The sequence below is a fragment of the Pagrus pagrus genome (genome assembly GCF_965226575.1).
Source record: "Pagrus pagrus genome assembly, chromosome: 4".
NCBI classification, from domain to species: Eukaryota; Metazoa; Chordata; class Actinopteri; order Spariformes; family Sparidae; genus Pagrus; species Pagrus pagrus.
The window spans coordinates 19,340,602-19,356,568 of NC_140188.1; the positions used below are offsets into that span (position 1 = coordinate 19,340,602).

The 15,967-nt window shown below is 38.2% G+C and overlaps 2 protein-coding genes across 2 annotated transcripts; one reads left to right on the forward strand and one right to left on the reverse strand.

Annotated features, from left to right (window-relative positions):
- Positions 1 to 799: 799 nt before the first annotated feature.
- On the forward strand, positions 800 to 3,838 carry LOC311256194 (uncharacterized protein; the record flags this gene model as incomplete). The annotated part of the gene is made up of 6 exons (XM_084351043.1): positions 800 to 833; positions 1,244 to 1,354; positions 2,143 to 2,254; positions 2,449 to 2,537; positions 2,646 to 3,032; positions 3,134 to 3,838. The coding sequence occupies 6 exons, from the start codon at positions 800 to 802 to the stop codon at positions 3,145 to 3,147; spliced, it is 747 nt and encodes a 248-aa protein (XP_084207169.1). The 3' UTR covers positions 3,148 to 3,838.
- Positions 3,839 to 4,425: 587 nt separating this feature from the next.
- On the reverse strand, positions 4,426 to 14,320 carry LOC311255673 (protein NLRC3-like). Its single transcript, XM_084350323.1, has 12 exons — positions 13,985 to 14,320; positions 13,228 to 13,440; positions 12,340 to 12,432; positions 11,596 to 11,770; positions 11,078 to 11,225; positions 10,788 to 10,880; positions 10,198 to 10,550; positions 9,322 to 9,537; positions 8,798 to 8,973; positions 8,310 to 8,580; positions 7,512 to 7,727; positions 4,426 to 6,214 (listed from the first exon to the last, which is right to left on the reverse strand). The coding sequence occupies exons 1-12, from the start codon at positions 14,008 to 14,010 to the stop codon at positions 5,828 to 5,830; spliced, it is 2,367 nt and encodes a 788-aa protein (XP_084206449.1). The 5' UTR covers positions 14,011 to 14,320; the 3' UTR covers positions 4,426 to 5,827.
- Between the last annotated feature and the right edge of the window lie 1,647 nt (positions 14,321 to 15,967).

Below are 15,967 nucleotides of genomic sequence, written 5' to 3' on the forward strand. Positions count from 1 at the left end.
TGAATTGATAGAACTGAATTGTACTAGAGTTTAAGACTTGATTCTCCTCAGCATTCTCTATAGGTGCCCTTGTGTTATAATGCATCCACAGTGTCTCTACAGGCATTAGATTAAATCAGCTTAAAAACAAATGAGCATCCGGGTGTGGGTGTATTTCTTTGGCAGGAGAGGTAAACAGCTCTATAAAGTGATGTATTGTGAATACTCCTGTTCACATTTCCCTACATACCCTCCCAACACATTCTGAAGAGCAACGCGTCATTTGCTGGGTAAGTCTACGATTCAAACAGCTGCTAGAAAACTGTCATTTTGTTCTTCGATCCTGTGGAGCTGAGTAATACATGTGTTACAAATTCACTGAAAGAGATATTCTAATTTTGATGTGATGTTGTACGTTTGAAAGTGTGTTGTGACGCAGGGAGACCTGTGTTTTACACATTAGGTGTATGTCAGATAAATGTCATAATAATCTACAAAAAAACCAAAACATATTTGAATCATTTTCCTTCAACAAATTGATTGATTGATTACAGTACATTCTCAACTAATGCACTGCCGCATGTGGAAATTTGCAAATTAGGGTTGTGGTACTTTCATGTAATGTGCTGGTACAGGACAACACAGAACAGGTCAGTTTAAATTTACACTAAGTAGATTAACAAAAGGTAAATGACACAGACCTGTGATTTCTGAGTTATTAAGGAAATCCTTTAAATAGATGTGTTTAATAATCTACATTTAAGATGAGGTGTGCGCTTATCTTCTCAACTTGCAAACTTTTTTTTTAGGTTTTGTGGCCATGGCAAAGTTCATCCATCTGTCACTGCTGCTGGGTATGTTTTATTATTAGACGTATTTAGAAGCCCTTTTTGTTTAATTTTATCAACATAATTATTTTCTTTATGTTTAATCACTGTGCATATCACTGCAGTGTTTATTGTTGATATGAATACATAAAGAGCTTATTACTGTATTTTTTTATTCTTTGCAGTAGGATTTGCTATTCTTAGTAGCATACAATCTTAGCGTACAAAGAAAAAACTGATTCTCATATATGGTTTTTCTCACGCAGCAGCAACAGCCCAGCTGCCTGTGGTTTCAGTGACAAAGATACTTTTCAAGAGGGGAGGCAAAGTCACTTTCAAATTTCCTACACACTGGACAGTTGAATACTGTTGCAGAGGAAACAGGTGTGCGTTTGTGGACGATTGGTGGTGGCTCTGTGGTTTCTTACTCAAAAAAGACAAGAGTGAGCTGATTATTCACAATCCTAATGAGAAAAGCAACGGGAACTACTGCTTCTATGGTGACTCTCCAATCCACACTGATCTGCTTCTGTGTCTGAACATAACTGGTGAGCACTTTAATCCTTTGACAAGCATATTAATTATCTTCCCAATCAAATCATTTTTTCATATGATTTGTTAACATTACTTATCTTTAGAAGAATTTGAAGGCCTCTGTTTATAACTGCACGTTTTCAATTTCCAAACACCCAGTTTTCCTTAAATGACCGAGCAGGATGAGTTTTATTGTGACTACTTAGGGAGTCATCACATGTTGAGAATGTCTTTGTCTTCAGTGTCCTGAGTCCGACCATATGAGAGATTGGCTTAAGAGTAAACACTACAGGTGAATGGGGTAAAATGTATCACCATGAAACTTCCCCAGTTGAATTTACATTAAGACAATTATTTTTGTATTACAAGTTTTATGATATTGTATGTAAAAATATGCAAATGAGACATTATCTAATCAAATGGTTCTCATTATGGATTTATTATTGTCATCTTACTTTCATTATCTTTTTATTGTAAATAAATAATATCTAATGTTCAATCAGATAGGTGCATATTATGTATACAGCTCTCATGACTGAGAAGCATATTATTCAAATACAACTCACAAAGGGAAGGGCCACGGCCCCCCCTGGAGGACACCACTGTATATAACTGTTGCTTAAGATGAAATGTTAATGTAAATTGTCACAAAATTACAGATCCAGGGCAGAAAAACAGCTGTAACATATTTTCAGGAGAAAAACATTTAGCCAGTACACCTAGAGGAATGAATGAGGTTATGGAAATCTGTTTGAACTCCACTCTAACTGTCTGTCTGAATTCTTGTGTGTTTATATATCAGGTTGTACGAATCCATGGACTACCAACTGTAGAGTCAAATTTCCAGACTGTCCACCCCCTACTGAAGAAAACTGTAAGATAAACTGTGATGGAAATCAGCTCTCCAAGCTCGTGTAAATTTCATATATTTTTCATAAAAAGTAAATATATGTTTTGTGGAACTGTGACCATAAAAAACCCTAATGAGCCAGCATTTTTGTGTCAGTTATTTTACATTTACAGAAGCAAGACTAAGTAGCACTACATCACTGTGGGTGCATCTGATTAAATAAAGATTTGTAATCAGACTTACATTTTCCCCCCACAGCAACAATGAATGTCAACTGAGAACATCTTGTAACAATGTTGAGATACAGCTTAATGATCACTGCCTCATCAACAGCAGCAGTGAAAATGGTAAGTGATTTCATTTCATGTTTACATGACATGGTAATTATTTTTGCAGTATCTTTATTTACCCGATAGTTTTACCTTTGAAATAACAAATGAAAGTTATTTTGCAAGATGGCCAAATTGCTGCAGATCTCCTGTTCTACCGGGAAGCCAAAAGCTGGATTGATGCCCTGGAGCACTGCCAAAACCAGATGTCCTCCCTGGTTCAAATCACCGACCAGATAATGCAGCAAAAGGTGAACTCCTCCCTGCTAAAGAAGAAGGAGAGCATGCAGAAGGGAGCGTGGATCGGCCTGGAGCGGTCCATCTTCGGAAAAAGCGACGTCCCCTGGAAGTGGATTTCATGGTCAGAGGTTAAAGAACATCCGCCCTGGAACGCAAGCTTTCCTGTCGACGCCTTGAACCACCACTGTGGAAAGATCATCTGGGTAGAAGAGTTAAGACAGTTCAAGTGGCTGGACGCCTGCTGCCATGAGAAGCTGCCTTTCATCTGCCAAAGTAATCAGATTTAGTCAGTTATTCATTTCCTGTTTTGAATGAAAGGCCTTGCTGAAGGTTTCTCACCTGACGACTGACATGTTTTGTCTCTTATATCTCAGCAGCTCCTATATAAAGACTGTGTGGCGGCCTGGAAACTACAAGAGACGCTCCACCATTCCTTTTGATATTAAGCTTCATTGAATACTGGCGTGTTGGGCTACTGCAATGGCTTGCATTTACTTTTTATTGCACTTGTTCTCCCTTAACGATATTTATTATAGATACGGTATATATTAACTTTATTACAATAACTGGGGGACATGTCCCCACCACTTTGTCCCTCTCACTTTTTAAAGCATTATGAGTTAAAGGTGCTGTTTGTAAGAAAAGTTGATTTTTGAGTCTCGTTACCAACTCGTCAAATAATGAGGCTCTGAAAAGTCAACTTTTCTTACGAATAACAACTTTAAAGATGTGCTGAAAAGAGCTTGAATTAGAGATAGAAATTAGAGCTTGAGATTAAATTAATTTTGATGTGCTATGTGATGTAACATCTACTCTGACTCTATCCACTTGCCTCAAATCGCATATGTTGAAGATAATTTGAAATAAAGAGTGTTTTTAATCTGAGCCCTGATGTCCCCACCACTTTTCAACAAAGTGACGCTCTTGTCTAGGTCTAAGCAACAGCCTTCAACACATGCACGAAAACTGTTATTTTGTGATTGAATAAAGATGTGATTAGTGTACTGTAAATAGATTTTTAAAAAAGCCAAAAGTTTACGAACAGGATCACTGCGTCTTATGTGATGGATTTTACAGCAAAGCAGTTTAATTTAACATCTACTAATAAGGTTGATTTATTATCTTAAGCTAACATTGATAACATTCCTGCAGTCTTTTATGTTGTCATACTTTAAGGCAGTCAGGCTGAATATTGTTACTTGATGCAGATGGATGACTGTTGTGCGGTCAACTTTGTGCATTTTATGCTGATTATTTCCATTGTCAACTCTGAAGTAGCTGAGGTTAAAAGCCCTTTCGATGTGCTGTTATGCTTTGTTTAATTACCATAAATATTTACTCTGATCTCATATAATACCTTAATCAAACTGCCTGAAATCGCATGTTGAAGACTGTTTATAAATTGTTTTCATCTCAGTCTTGTTGTCCTTGTGACACCTTGTAATAGCTGACTGATTTGCTTTCCTTCCCTGTAAAACCAACATGCTCATATTGTACTGTAATGTACTGCATGCACTTGTTGATCATTTATCCAATAAACAACTTCACCGATTCCTCTTCCTCTAGTGACATTTCAGTTGTAGTTCCCTCGGCTACAAACAAACTATACAGACTAATGAATAAATAATGGAGTCACATAAATGAACTATTCATTGCAAAGTGTTGATGATGGTTGACGCATGTTTAATTATGATGGTGCCAATAACATAACCACCCAATACAAATCCAGAGCTGAGCAAGACACAGAAAAAAAATAAATAAATACAGGAACCACCTGTCCATAAATCTTGGATATTTATCATCCATTTTCACCTTATCAATCATATTTACGGGGGCTGAGCAAGTATTCAGTTGTATACAAGTAAACAGATAACGTAATTTTACCAGTACAATGTGTCAATATCCAACTCAGGATGATTAAAAAAATCCTCATTGGGTAAAAAAAACTTCTTGTGGTTACCACACCCACTTCCCATTTAAACCCCTGTCCATTCAGAGTACAAATACAGATAATCTCAAACAAAAAACATAGTTATTAGCTGGGCGAGCAGATACAGATAATGGTGTAATCGCTCATCCGTAGCATTTTCCTGATTTTTCTCGAAATCATGATAACTACTTTTACACTTCACACAAACAAACAAAAAGCCTTAAATACCTCTTTTACCAGAGAAGACAGTTCACAGTGTGATCTTTTCAGAGAAAAACAAAAGATCTTTGCTAGAATTCACCCTTTAGTCACTCTTATTACTGCTGTCAGGCGGTTACATGAAAACCTAAAAAAAAGAGGTAAACAAATGCTAAAAGCATGCAGAGTACCACATAATATATTCTGATGTGAGGAACTGTTGCAAAAAAGGTAGACAGAGGAGCAAATGTATAAATTCAGCAAGTACAAAAACACTCAGAGACACAAACAGTATGATTTAAAGCCACAACTATTTAGAAATAAAGCTTTTCATTTATAAATATAATTAGTTTTCATCCAGTTTCCATTTGAAAACACAAACAAAACAAACTATAAATTCATATCACTATATACGTTTCCTCCAACAATCTAAGGAGTAGAGCGGTGTGTGACACTAAAAGTGCCTTATATGGTTTGCATATACAGATGGGAACATCTGTTTCATACTGCTGTATAGTATAAGGTTTTCTTTGAATGATCAAAGTCAGATTCCTCACATTTTCTAATCACATTTTCTGATCTTTGCTGCTGAGTTTACATTTTATGAATCTCTAAAGAGTTCATTTCTTCTATTATCACTTCAATGTATTTAGGTGTGGACAAAAATATCCATAAAACTAAATAAAAGATGACAGCTGAATGAAGTAAAAATCCATCTCGGGAATGCATTTTTATTAGTGCTTGTTGTAAGACATGGCAGACTCTTCTGAAACAGAAATGCATAGAATAACATTTTATTTTGTCTGGTGAAACTCTTTTATGTCTTAATCAAAATTATTGAAAGACATTTAATGTTATCGAAGCCTAAATGACACAAACTATCAAATCACGTTGAGTTCTCAAACTGATGCCGACTTTCTTGATTCGATCTCACACAGCCTCACTCATCTTCCTGGATCATTTCTCTAAGGCACTCCTTTAAGTTTTCCACCCGGTTCTCTTGAGCGTTCTGTATTGTCTGCTCCAGCAGCCGCTGCGCCTCATCCAGTCCACTCACCTTGGGCGAGTTGCGGCTGAAGAGACACCCGCTCAGCTGATTGTGGTGGCAGTCAGGGGAAAGCATGCCACACAGAAAGCGCAGGAACATGTCGTATTGGCCCAGCGGGGCGTTCAGGGTTCGCCCCAGGGCACACTGGACCAGGCCCTCTGCTGATTTGGTCTGATCCTTGGAGGTTAACTTCCAGGGCAGGTGCAACAACCCGGAGTCCAGGACGTTCTTGTTTTCTAAGCGGAACAACGTGAAGACGTACACAGCAGCTATGAACTCCTGGAGGAGAGAGGACATACAACGGTTTTAGATTATTTCTTTGGGGTGTCCCCAGGGCCAGGCAGCATAAGGGCATGTGTCTCTGCTACAGGGATATTTTACAGGCAGCTGCAAGTTTTGTTATTTAACACCAAGTGAAATATTTTACTCCTAATCATGTGTTAATGTTTGTAAGTTGTTTTGTTATCTTTTGGTATGAGCCAAATATACAAAAACAATTGATATTTATATCAAAATTCCTCTCTGTTCGTCTCTCGCACAAAGCTTAACATATTTTTCATCACACACCTTGGTCTATAAATAATATTTATAGACCAAGGTGTGTGATGAAAACTTAAAAAAAGGGGAACTACCGTTTTTTACAACCTGGACCTTATTTCTAGCAATAAGGTCCAGGTTGTAAAAAACGGTAGTTCCCCTTTAAGAGCAGCAGCACCTGTTTTGAGCAGCTACCTGTGAGCACTTCAGGTTCAAAGTCAGCTCATGTCAGGAGACGTGTGTGTTTCCCATGTCTCACATTTCAGTTGAGTACAAAACCACAGGACTTACATCAACAAAGAAAGAAAAAGAGAAGCACACCTCGGATAAACGATAGGCAGCACCTCACAGAGCTTATATTACCTGGTGGAAACTTGATGGAAAAAATTATGCATATGCACACACTTTTCCTTCCATTATATGTGAACTAATGGCCAGATAATAAAACATCTCCAGTGTTTTCTAAGTGCAAAGTACATTATAAATGTTAAAGATCATTTAAAGACATTTATTAGACATATTAAAATGCTATGCTTTGAGCAATAACTCAAGTCCAATATGCTCTTTCCTCAAAAATAGTTAAATGGTCTTCTTACAAATTCTTAATGGCATATCTACTCATCTACTACATTATGTTTGGCTTATATAGCATTTTTTGTGTGTGTTATTGATACTATACAATTTTGATTTGTATTTTTGTTGTCGTTTAAAAGGACCTCAGGAGGATTAGCAACCACTTTGTGGAAGCTAATGGGCTTCTCAATAAAGAATAAAGAATCCACCCCTTCTCTCTCATTGACTATATGAATAGCAAATGTTCATTTCAAAGGTTTAACTGCTGGACAAATAATTCTTATTCTTATTCTACTGTACTAGGTTCATTCTCAGTGTACTTGGGATGTCACAAAATGATGATCATACCTACACGTGTTAAACTCAGAGTTAAGGTTAGCCCAGAGAAACTTTCCCTCCTTCATCAGACAAATTCTAAAAAAACAGCCATCTAGCGTCAAACTCTGTGATATGGAGAGAGTTGTACCTGGAAGGTGTAGTGTATAAAGCAGAACGTCCTTTTCCCATCTGCGGATGCAGCGGGGAGCTCAGTGCACACGCCGGAATACACCGCCACCTCTGTCAACTTCAGACCATACTCCTTCAAGTCCTCTTCAACGAACACACTCTTGTTTCTCTCCAGCATCGTCAAGGCCATCTTGCCCAGCTTTAACACCAGTTTCTTGTCGTCAGGGGTCCATTTCTGAGTGAAAAGACAATGTCAAAATGAGAAATTGGAATAATGAAGGTAAGCTGTTCATTAGCCTTTCTTGGCAAATGTCTCTTTTGTCTTTTTTTAAACATTCAAATTCCAATCAAAGCTCCATTTTTAAAGAGGTACAGGGGGTTCAAAGCTGAGGTCTATTTTTGCGGCAGAAGTTTGGATTACTGTTGCAGTGGAATGTGTAAAATTGTAAAAAACACAAACACTATATACAATCTTAAGAATTATTGAAAATTATAAGCTTTCACAAAGATATTTATTTCAGGTTAATTTTGTTAGACTGCATCTGATGGTACAGGAGTTCATGATATTTTGTCCTCCAAATAATGGAGCAGTAAATCTCTGCTTGTGAAAAAAATAAACAACTACATTTGAACTAAAATTTAGTACCAAATAAAATAATGACTAAAAGGTTATGAAACGATGACAGAAAACTTGCTGCCCAAAAGCTGTTTAGTGTTTTCTTTTTGTACATTTAAAAAGACAAGTGAATGGGGATGGTGAATTAAGTCACTAGAAATTATACAACATCACTTAAAAGACAAAAAAGACACAAATTACCAGGTCGTTTTCCCCTTTTCCATAGTAGAACTGCAGCCTGCGATTGATCTGGACGATCAAGATGCTGACGTAGAACGGTGTCAGTCTGGGGGGGTGCTCCCCATAGCCACGATAACGGTAGCAGCGCTCAAACACTGTTGCCACCATCCAGCAGACAAATGGCTGACGAGAGAGCATTTGGAGCATCGGCAGGCGCTTGTAATGTGCAATGATCTTCGTTGCTTGATCGGTATCAAAGCGTTTGGTCAGGTATTCGTCTTTCATCTCATCACTGGAAAAAAAGAGGAGGAAAAAAAGATATAATTGAACTACTGAAACAGTTTTAAAATGAATTTAACTGATTTAAGTCTACTGCTGAACCTTTTTTACACTGTTACTGTACAGGACCAAACATACTTACAGGATTATATATACTAAAGGCTAAAACCAGCAGCAAGTAGAATAAGATACACTAAAACTTAAATTTAGACTGACATCTACACACACACCTGAAGCCCTGTATTTCCGTGACAGCGTCTACGAACTGAGATGGTATCTGCGAGACAGCTGCCCGTCTCCCGAGGATCCAGACACGGGCACCAGGAAGCACGGTGCCTCGGATGATATTTACAATTAGGACGTCAGGATGTGCTGGGGTGTGGTTGCCATTTATGACTGGAGCATTCTAAAGAAAAGAAAAAACAAATATAAATACAAATATTAATATATGAGTTTCTAGTCATTATTTGTCAGATAAGGAACCAGTTAGTAACCTAGCAATTTGTATTTTGCACAAGTCCTATATATAACTAATATGAAAATCAGCATTGTCATCATTAGTGGACATGGAAAGTGGATATTTACATCTTTTAAATAATTCTACTGGAGAGGACATAAAAACATCTTTCTTTCTTATGAGTTACAAATTAGTATCCATCATAATAATCTGATCAGTGCTGGTTAGTTGTCAATAATTCAATGTGTTAAATGTTAAGGTGAATGGATCTCAGGTGTATGTGTGCAGATGGGATACCTCCCAGTCCAGAGGAGCTTGGTAACAATCAAGCGCGTCCATGATGATGAGAAATTTACAATCCTCTTCCTCCAGGAATGTAATGCCTCTACACTCTTTATGAAAATATTCTATGATTTCCATGACGGACATTTCGGGCTTCTTTGAAGGAAGAGGGTTTTTGGTTCGCATATACCAGAAGGTTCGAAATGAAAGTTTGATGATGAACTGCAGATCCTGAATAAAGACAGACAAGGAAATGGTGTTGGTCACAGGAAATTAAGTAAAACAAAATCTTCAATTGTCAGAATTACTGGTGAGAAAGAGCCATTGCATCATCTTACAAGTTAGGTTTTCAAAATATAAGAAATATAATTCAATTATACCTTTAAATTCAAAACTAAATATGATGATATAATGATAAAATATTCATATGTTGCCAAATGTTTTCAGTGTATCATGCATGTCCCTAATTCTTCCAGTGGTCAATATAAATCTCAGTCAGACCAATTAGAGGTTTCCTGAGAGTCTCTTCCATTGTTGTCTCCTCTGCTGCAGCTAGAACAGCTATGTAATCCGACATTAAGGCAGCGTGAATCTGTTTTTTTGGTCACTTGGAGGCAGATGTTCACAACAAAGTAAACAACACATACACATTTGCCATATTATCGTGTTACAAACTTTGCCTAGCACTTTGCCTATTTACATCCAAAAGACACTGAGCAACTTCATCACTCATTTTGAGTCCCTTTTATGGTGTTTTAAAGAATATAAGACCAAAACAATTCTGGCTGTTTAGCATGTGGGAATGCTCTGCAATGTTTACTAGCTGGTCACTAACTCTGTCGGTCTGCTGTGTGGTGCTGGGCAGGTGGTGTTTGTTTTGTCTTGAATCACCTTATTCGCGCGTAGTTCTGACCAATCCAGGGCGAATTTTCCCACAGACACTGACATCCCAATTCCTGGAATTCCAGTGGTCACCACCGTCCTCACCGGCTGACCATCAGCCTTCTGTAAGCGGAAAAAATTGTTCAAGTCGACATAGGTGTCGGGACTGGGGACCTGGACAGGTGATGGAGGTTGTTGTGGGAACAAGTGGGAGGGGTCGATTCCTCCGTAACCACTGGTCGAAATTTGGGGCTGAACATAGATGGTATCCAGCATGTTCTGTCTTCCGGCTCGAACGACCCCCTCACGGATGACTTGGTGTTTTCTGATCAAATACTGCTTCAGTTGAAAACGGACCAGTGCTGGAGGTGAGAGAAAGATGGAGAGGACAGTCAGATCAAAATCACATGGTTGACATTTTAATTGTTCCTGTAAAAATGGTCTCTATAAGCATTTAAGATTCCCTTATTTATACCTTTCCCTGGGAAAAAATGTAAACTCCTATATCATGATTAACGATAGACCTGTTACACGCCTACCATCCACTACCATTCACCAGTATTAGCCGGTTTGCTCAGATAAAACCAGCGTCCACTTGCCTCTCTTGCACTTTTTCTTGAGTTCTTCTGCCTCTTCTTTCTTGTTGACTTGTTCCAGGCTACTTATCGTATGTAACAGGGCACGATCCTGGCCTGCAGGACAGAATTTGAAGAAAAACATAAAGAGAGTAAGCAATCACTGACAGTAATTACGTCCCTAGGCTATCCATGAAGCTGTATCCTTATCTTCATAACACTGTGGTTTACTGTTCGAGTGGCAAAATTAACATTTCTCTTAATGTTTAGCTCTATTTGTACTATTCACATTGTATATACTATAGCTTTCTTACCAAGGATCTCCAAGATCCTGTCGACAAAATCAAGAAGGTCTCCATCCATCACCTGCTGCAGGGTTATGGCTGTTTCCCATTGGTAAAACCACACCTTAAATTTGTAAAGCTCTTCCCTGGTGAGGCCTGACAGGACACCCTGGATACTCTGCAGACAGGGAGAAAGGCATAAAATAACATGTGGTCTTACAAAAATCATGTCAGCATTCTTTTGAATCATATTTAGCACTTATAAACAAACTTTATTAAATTAGCAAAATGACACAAAGTTATCTGTTAACATTTGGAGTTTTTTTTTCAAATAATTTACGAGGAGTGTTGAAGTTTTTTTTCCAACATAACCATCAACTGAGTCAGACATCAATTGAAAACTGTACTATTATTAGGATTATCACTTATCACTTCAATATGTAAGTTAAAATGCATCATCAGGTCTAACAAAGTCCTGAGACCAAAACAATAACTTCTGTGTGGAAAAGGAAATATTAGGCTTTGCGGACCAAATGCCATGTACCGACCTTGAATATATGGGGCAGGTCCTGCTCTGGGTGCAGCCTGCCTGGCTGGCTGTTCTCGTCAGTCTGCATTGCATCAAAAGGTTCAACAAACTCAGGTGGTTCTGGCGAATGAGTTACCAAAACCTCATCCATATCCTCCTCATCGTTGTCTGAAAAATCCCCCAGATCAGATGACCTAAGAGACAAAAGGAGCGAGGTCAGAAAGCGCACTGCAAATCTCATCCAAAGATCACCACGAGGAACTGCATTTAGCATACTGACTAAAACATAAAGAAGTGTTTTCTTCCTTTTTAGATTAAGATAGTTCCCACTTGTATAGATAAATAGGCCATATTGAATTTATCTTAAGTATCTAAACATATCTTCAAGTAATATACACGTGACCAGCTACAGCCTGGTGGTCTCATTTTATTTACCTCTGAGAAAACACATCAGTGCAATCAGAGACGTGACCTGCACTGCAACCTCAAACTGTTTAGGCACATTTAACTCTTTGGCAGTTCTGGTAAGTTGAATCCTTTCACTATTATTTAGTCACACATTCATTAATTTTCCTGTCAAATTTCTGCAAGTGGTGAATTTGAGAGCAATAAGCAGATTTCCACTTTTTGCGCATTAACATGCATCTACCAAACATAACATAACTATTGCTGTTCATCACATTGTCCAGATTCGTTACAGACAATTATGTTCATGTGTGTGTCTATGTGTGTGTGTGTGTGTGTGTGCGTGAGCGTCCTCCACCTGGTGTCAATGACAACAGCTCCTGGTGGTTTGGTCTGCTGCGTGGTCATGGTGTAGAGCGTCTCTGGAGACTCTGAGCGAATCATCTGCAACCTGGCAAAGGATTCACATGGTTAACATCCTATTAGATGTTTCTAAGTCACTGAAAGCAAACTTGAACTTCACAATATAACACAGTGGACCATTACAACCGTTTGCTTTTACTAAAAAGAATCAATGTAGTCTTAAATAGATCCTCCCTTTAAAAGTTTGGCTGAATCCCAAAAACATTAACACTGAAAGTTCATGAAGTTGTGTGTTGCAACATTTTCATCAGGTAGGACCTCCAAATCTCTCTGCCAAATAGGTGCACCCAAGTCTTCCACAAATCTAGGGAAACACTGGTGTACAGTTGTTTAATCTTGGGTATAAATGTAGGATGTTCAAATTTTCCTGCTCAGTGAAATGTGTAGATAATCTTGTAACTTTGAATATGGAAAAAGAAATCTCCAGTATCATGTGTAGGCTGAAATACTCCTGAAAGGAACCTATAGCCATGGTCTATCTCAAGCAATCTTTAAGTCTACAAACTAACTTGCATACTACACTAAAGTTAAATGCAAGGCCAGCCTAGAAGGTAGGAAATCAAACTTGTGAGTTGAAATTTTGCGAAAACTGGCGCTGTCTACTAGAGCCCAGAGAGGAGAGACAGACTTGGAAGGAATCGTAATTAAACAGCAAGCCCATCAAGAGCTTAGGTGCAGGGTTAAACTGGAAAGGTTAAAGATCACAGCAAAAGTAACGCCAGCAGTGATGCAAAGTGCCATCTGTGGTAAACTGGCCAAACAACAATAAAGAACAAATAGACACACTGGGATGAAGCTCAACTATTGAACCAAGACACAGTACCCTGTCCCCTCATGAGCTGTCGACACAGGTGGCCCCATAGGCAGCAGAGAAGAAGAGTCCTCTGTAACCTCTTCATCACATCCATCCATCCCCTCCTCATCATCATCACTGTCACTCTTCATTGAGCCATAGCTGGAGGGAGGCCTCTGGTGCTTCTTCTTCTCCTCCTCATCCTCATCATCCTCCTCATCCTTATTCTCCTGCCTCAAGATGCTGAGGATGACAAAAGGGAGGTGTTATTGTCTGGTTTTAAATGAGTAATCCCAGTCCATTTTCAGCACAACCAAACATCAACAAACAAAACGAAACACAATTTAGAGGTGTGCTAATTAAAAGAAGTAAAGTTCAAATATCTAAATAGTCAAATTGTTTTTGCCAATTTCTGCTTTTTGTCAGATCTAAATTTTCAATGGAAGTTAAATATGATTTCAAAATACAGATAAAAAAATATCAATCTTTGTTGGCGTGACACGTTTTTCAAGCACTTCTGAAAAGGTACATGATAAGTCTGGCAGCTGAACAAACTCTTGGCGTGCGTGGGTGTGTCAAACGAGAACAGTAGGCTACACTGTAAGTAATTAATAAACCAGAGAGGAAACAAACAAGCTCAAGTAAATGAACAAAAACAACTCAATTAACAAAATATGAATGATTTAGTGTTTCACCGTTAAAGTCCGGTAACTTTGACAACTCTTGTGTTAAACACGCTCCCACAGTGATAAAAATCAAAGATGGCTACAGACTGTGAAACTCTCACCTTTCAACCTCGGTGTCCGGGTCCATGTCTGTGGTAGAAGCAGACTCACACAACACAGGTGTACAGGTGATCCAAGTCTCACTTATCGCTTAAGTTCAGCCGTTACATCCAAAAACCGAGCTAACGTCTCTGTCACGTACAGGTTGTCTCCCGCCGCCGCTGCTACTGTGAACACGTTATTAACATAACTACATACACGCCACGGCCTTATGACTTCACAGAGGCATTAATGCTTCTCAACAAATAAATAATATAGATAAAAGAAGCTATAAGATGTAGGTTAACGTCAACGAGACTCCATTTTAACTTGTTTCCTCTTCAGCTCTAACTTTCGGTTTCGAGCACAGTCAGTTTCCGGAGAGCGTGCCTTCAGAATAAAAGCACACAATCCGTACTCAAGCCATCATTAAATTTGTAGGTGTGTGTGTGTGGATAAAACACCTTATATGGGCTACTCATAATCTAAATCCTGTCCACTAAAAAAATCTTTAGTAATTCATAAACTAAATGCTCTAGTTGGCCTGTACATTATATTTTTGTTGTCAAAGAAATAAATGATACATTGTTAGGAGTCAGCTTTAAAAGAGGTCAGCCTTTACCACCGTAAATTATGTGCATCGCTATGTGACAGGTGAAATATATATATTTATATATTTCTTATAAAATATATACACTATCCAGTCCAGAGGTCTGCAACCTGCAGAGCTTTTGGCCCTCTGCAGTGGCTCCCTGCAGCTTTGACATCTTACATAATCATCATCACTGTTCTAGGCCTACAGTGATTCTTACATTCTCCGACAGTAAAAATGCACAGCCTACACACAGAATTGTATCTGTTCTATCAAGTTGTGATTTATTGAATGATCCTGAATGTCATTGTGTTTTATGCTCAAGCCCGAGGGTTGATCGCTATATGTGGTAGAGGATAAAAAAGGATTAACTCACACTGAAACGGACTAAAATAAAATGTAAACTGTCCTGTGTTTCTTTTTTTACTTTTACTGTTTTTAAATCTAGGCTGCCACCATATATTTTATTTATTATCAAATGAGGCTAGTTTTTATTTTGTACATTTTCACAAACACAGAGAGGAGTTAAGTAGGTCTGCATATATAGTTCTGTATTGCTACTCTATTGCTATTTATTGTATTCTAGTTCTTTTGTTTCATAAATGCACCAAAACATGGCATCATTGAAATGGAAATGCAAAGTTCAATTACTGTATACTGTAAGCATAAGTAGCCCGCTGCAGAGTTGCCACATCATGTGAAAATATAAATGAATGCTCATTTAGGCCTATTAATAATCTTGATGAGCTAATTTAGACTTTCTAGGCTGTGTTACCTTCATCATGAGACAAAAATATGTTTTGCAGCTCCATACAGATTTTTTGGGTGAGGGACAGGGGCTAAAATGGATGTTTTGATAGTAGAGGTTGTTGACCCCTCTCTAATCTGCCTCTGATTTGCTCCATTCTGCCCGTTAAGTAATGCACATATGCAACTCTCACCAAAGATCAAACAGATGTCTCACTGCGTAGCTAAAACGGATCATTCAAGACAGTGTGAAAGGGATGCTGCAGCAGTGCGCCATGAGAAAAATATTGCTTTTTGAAAATTCAAGTATGTAAACCTATTCTACTAGGATCCCCAAATAAAAGTATGAACCTGAAAATTAGCGTAATATGACCTCTTTAAAAGGCAAATCAGATACCGAAAAACTTTGTCTTCTCGGACTAAAGTTACCATTATGAAATATTTAAAATACATTGTAAAATGAGGTGAGTGAGTTATGACAAATGTTGTGCTTACATATTTTAAAGATACAAAAAAAGGATCATTAATGTTCCGCTTTTATTCTGAAGGTGCAAACCGGAAGTGAAATTACATCTGAGTCAGGAACTCAGCTGACCCTTCTTCCTTTTTTCCCCATGTGCAGAGTAAGCACTACTCATTACAGCAGACTTACATGAACTGTAATAGG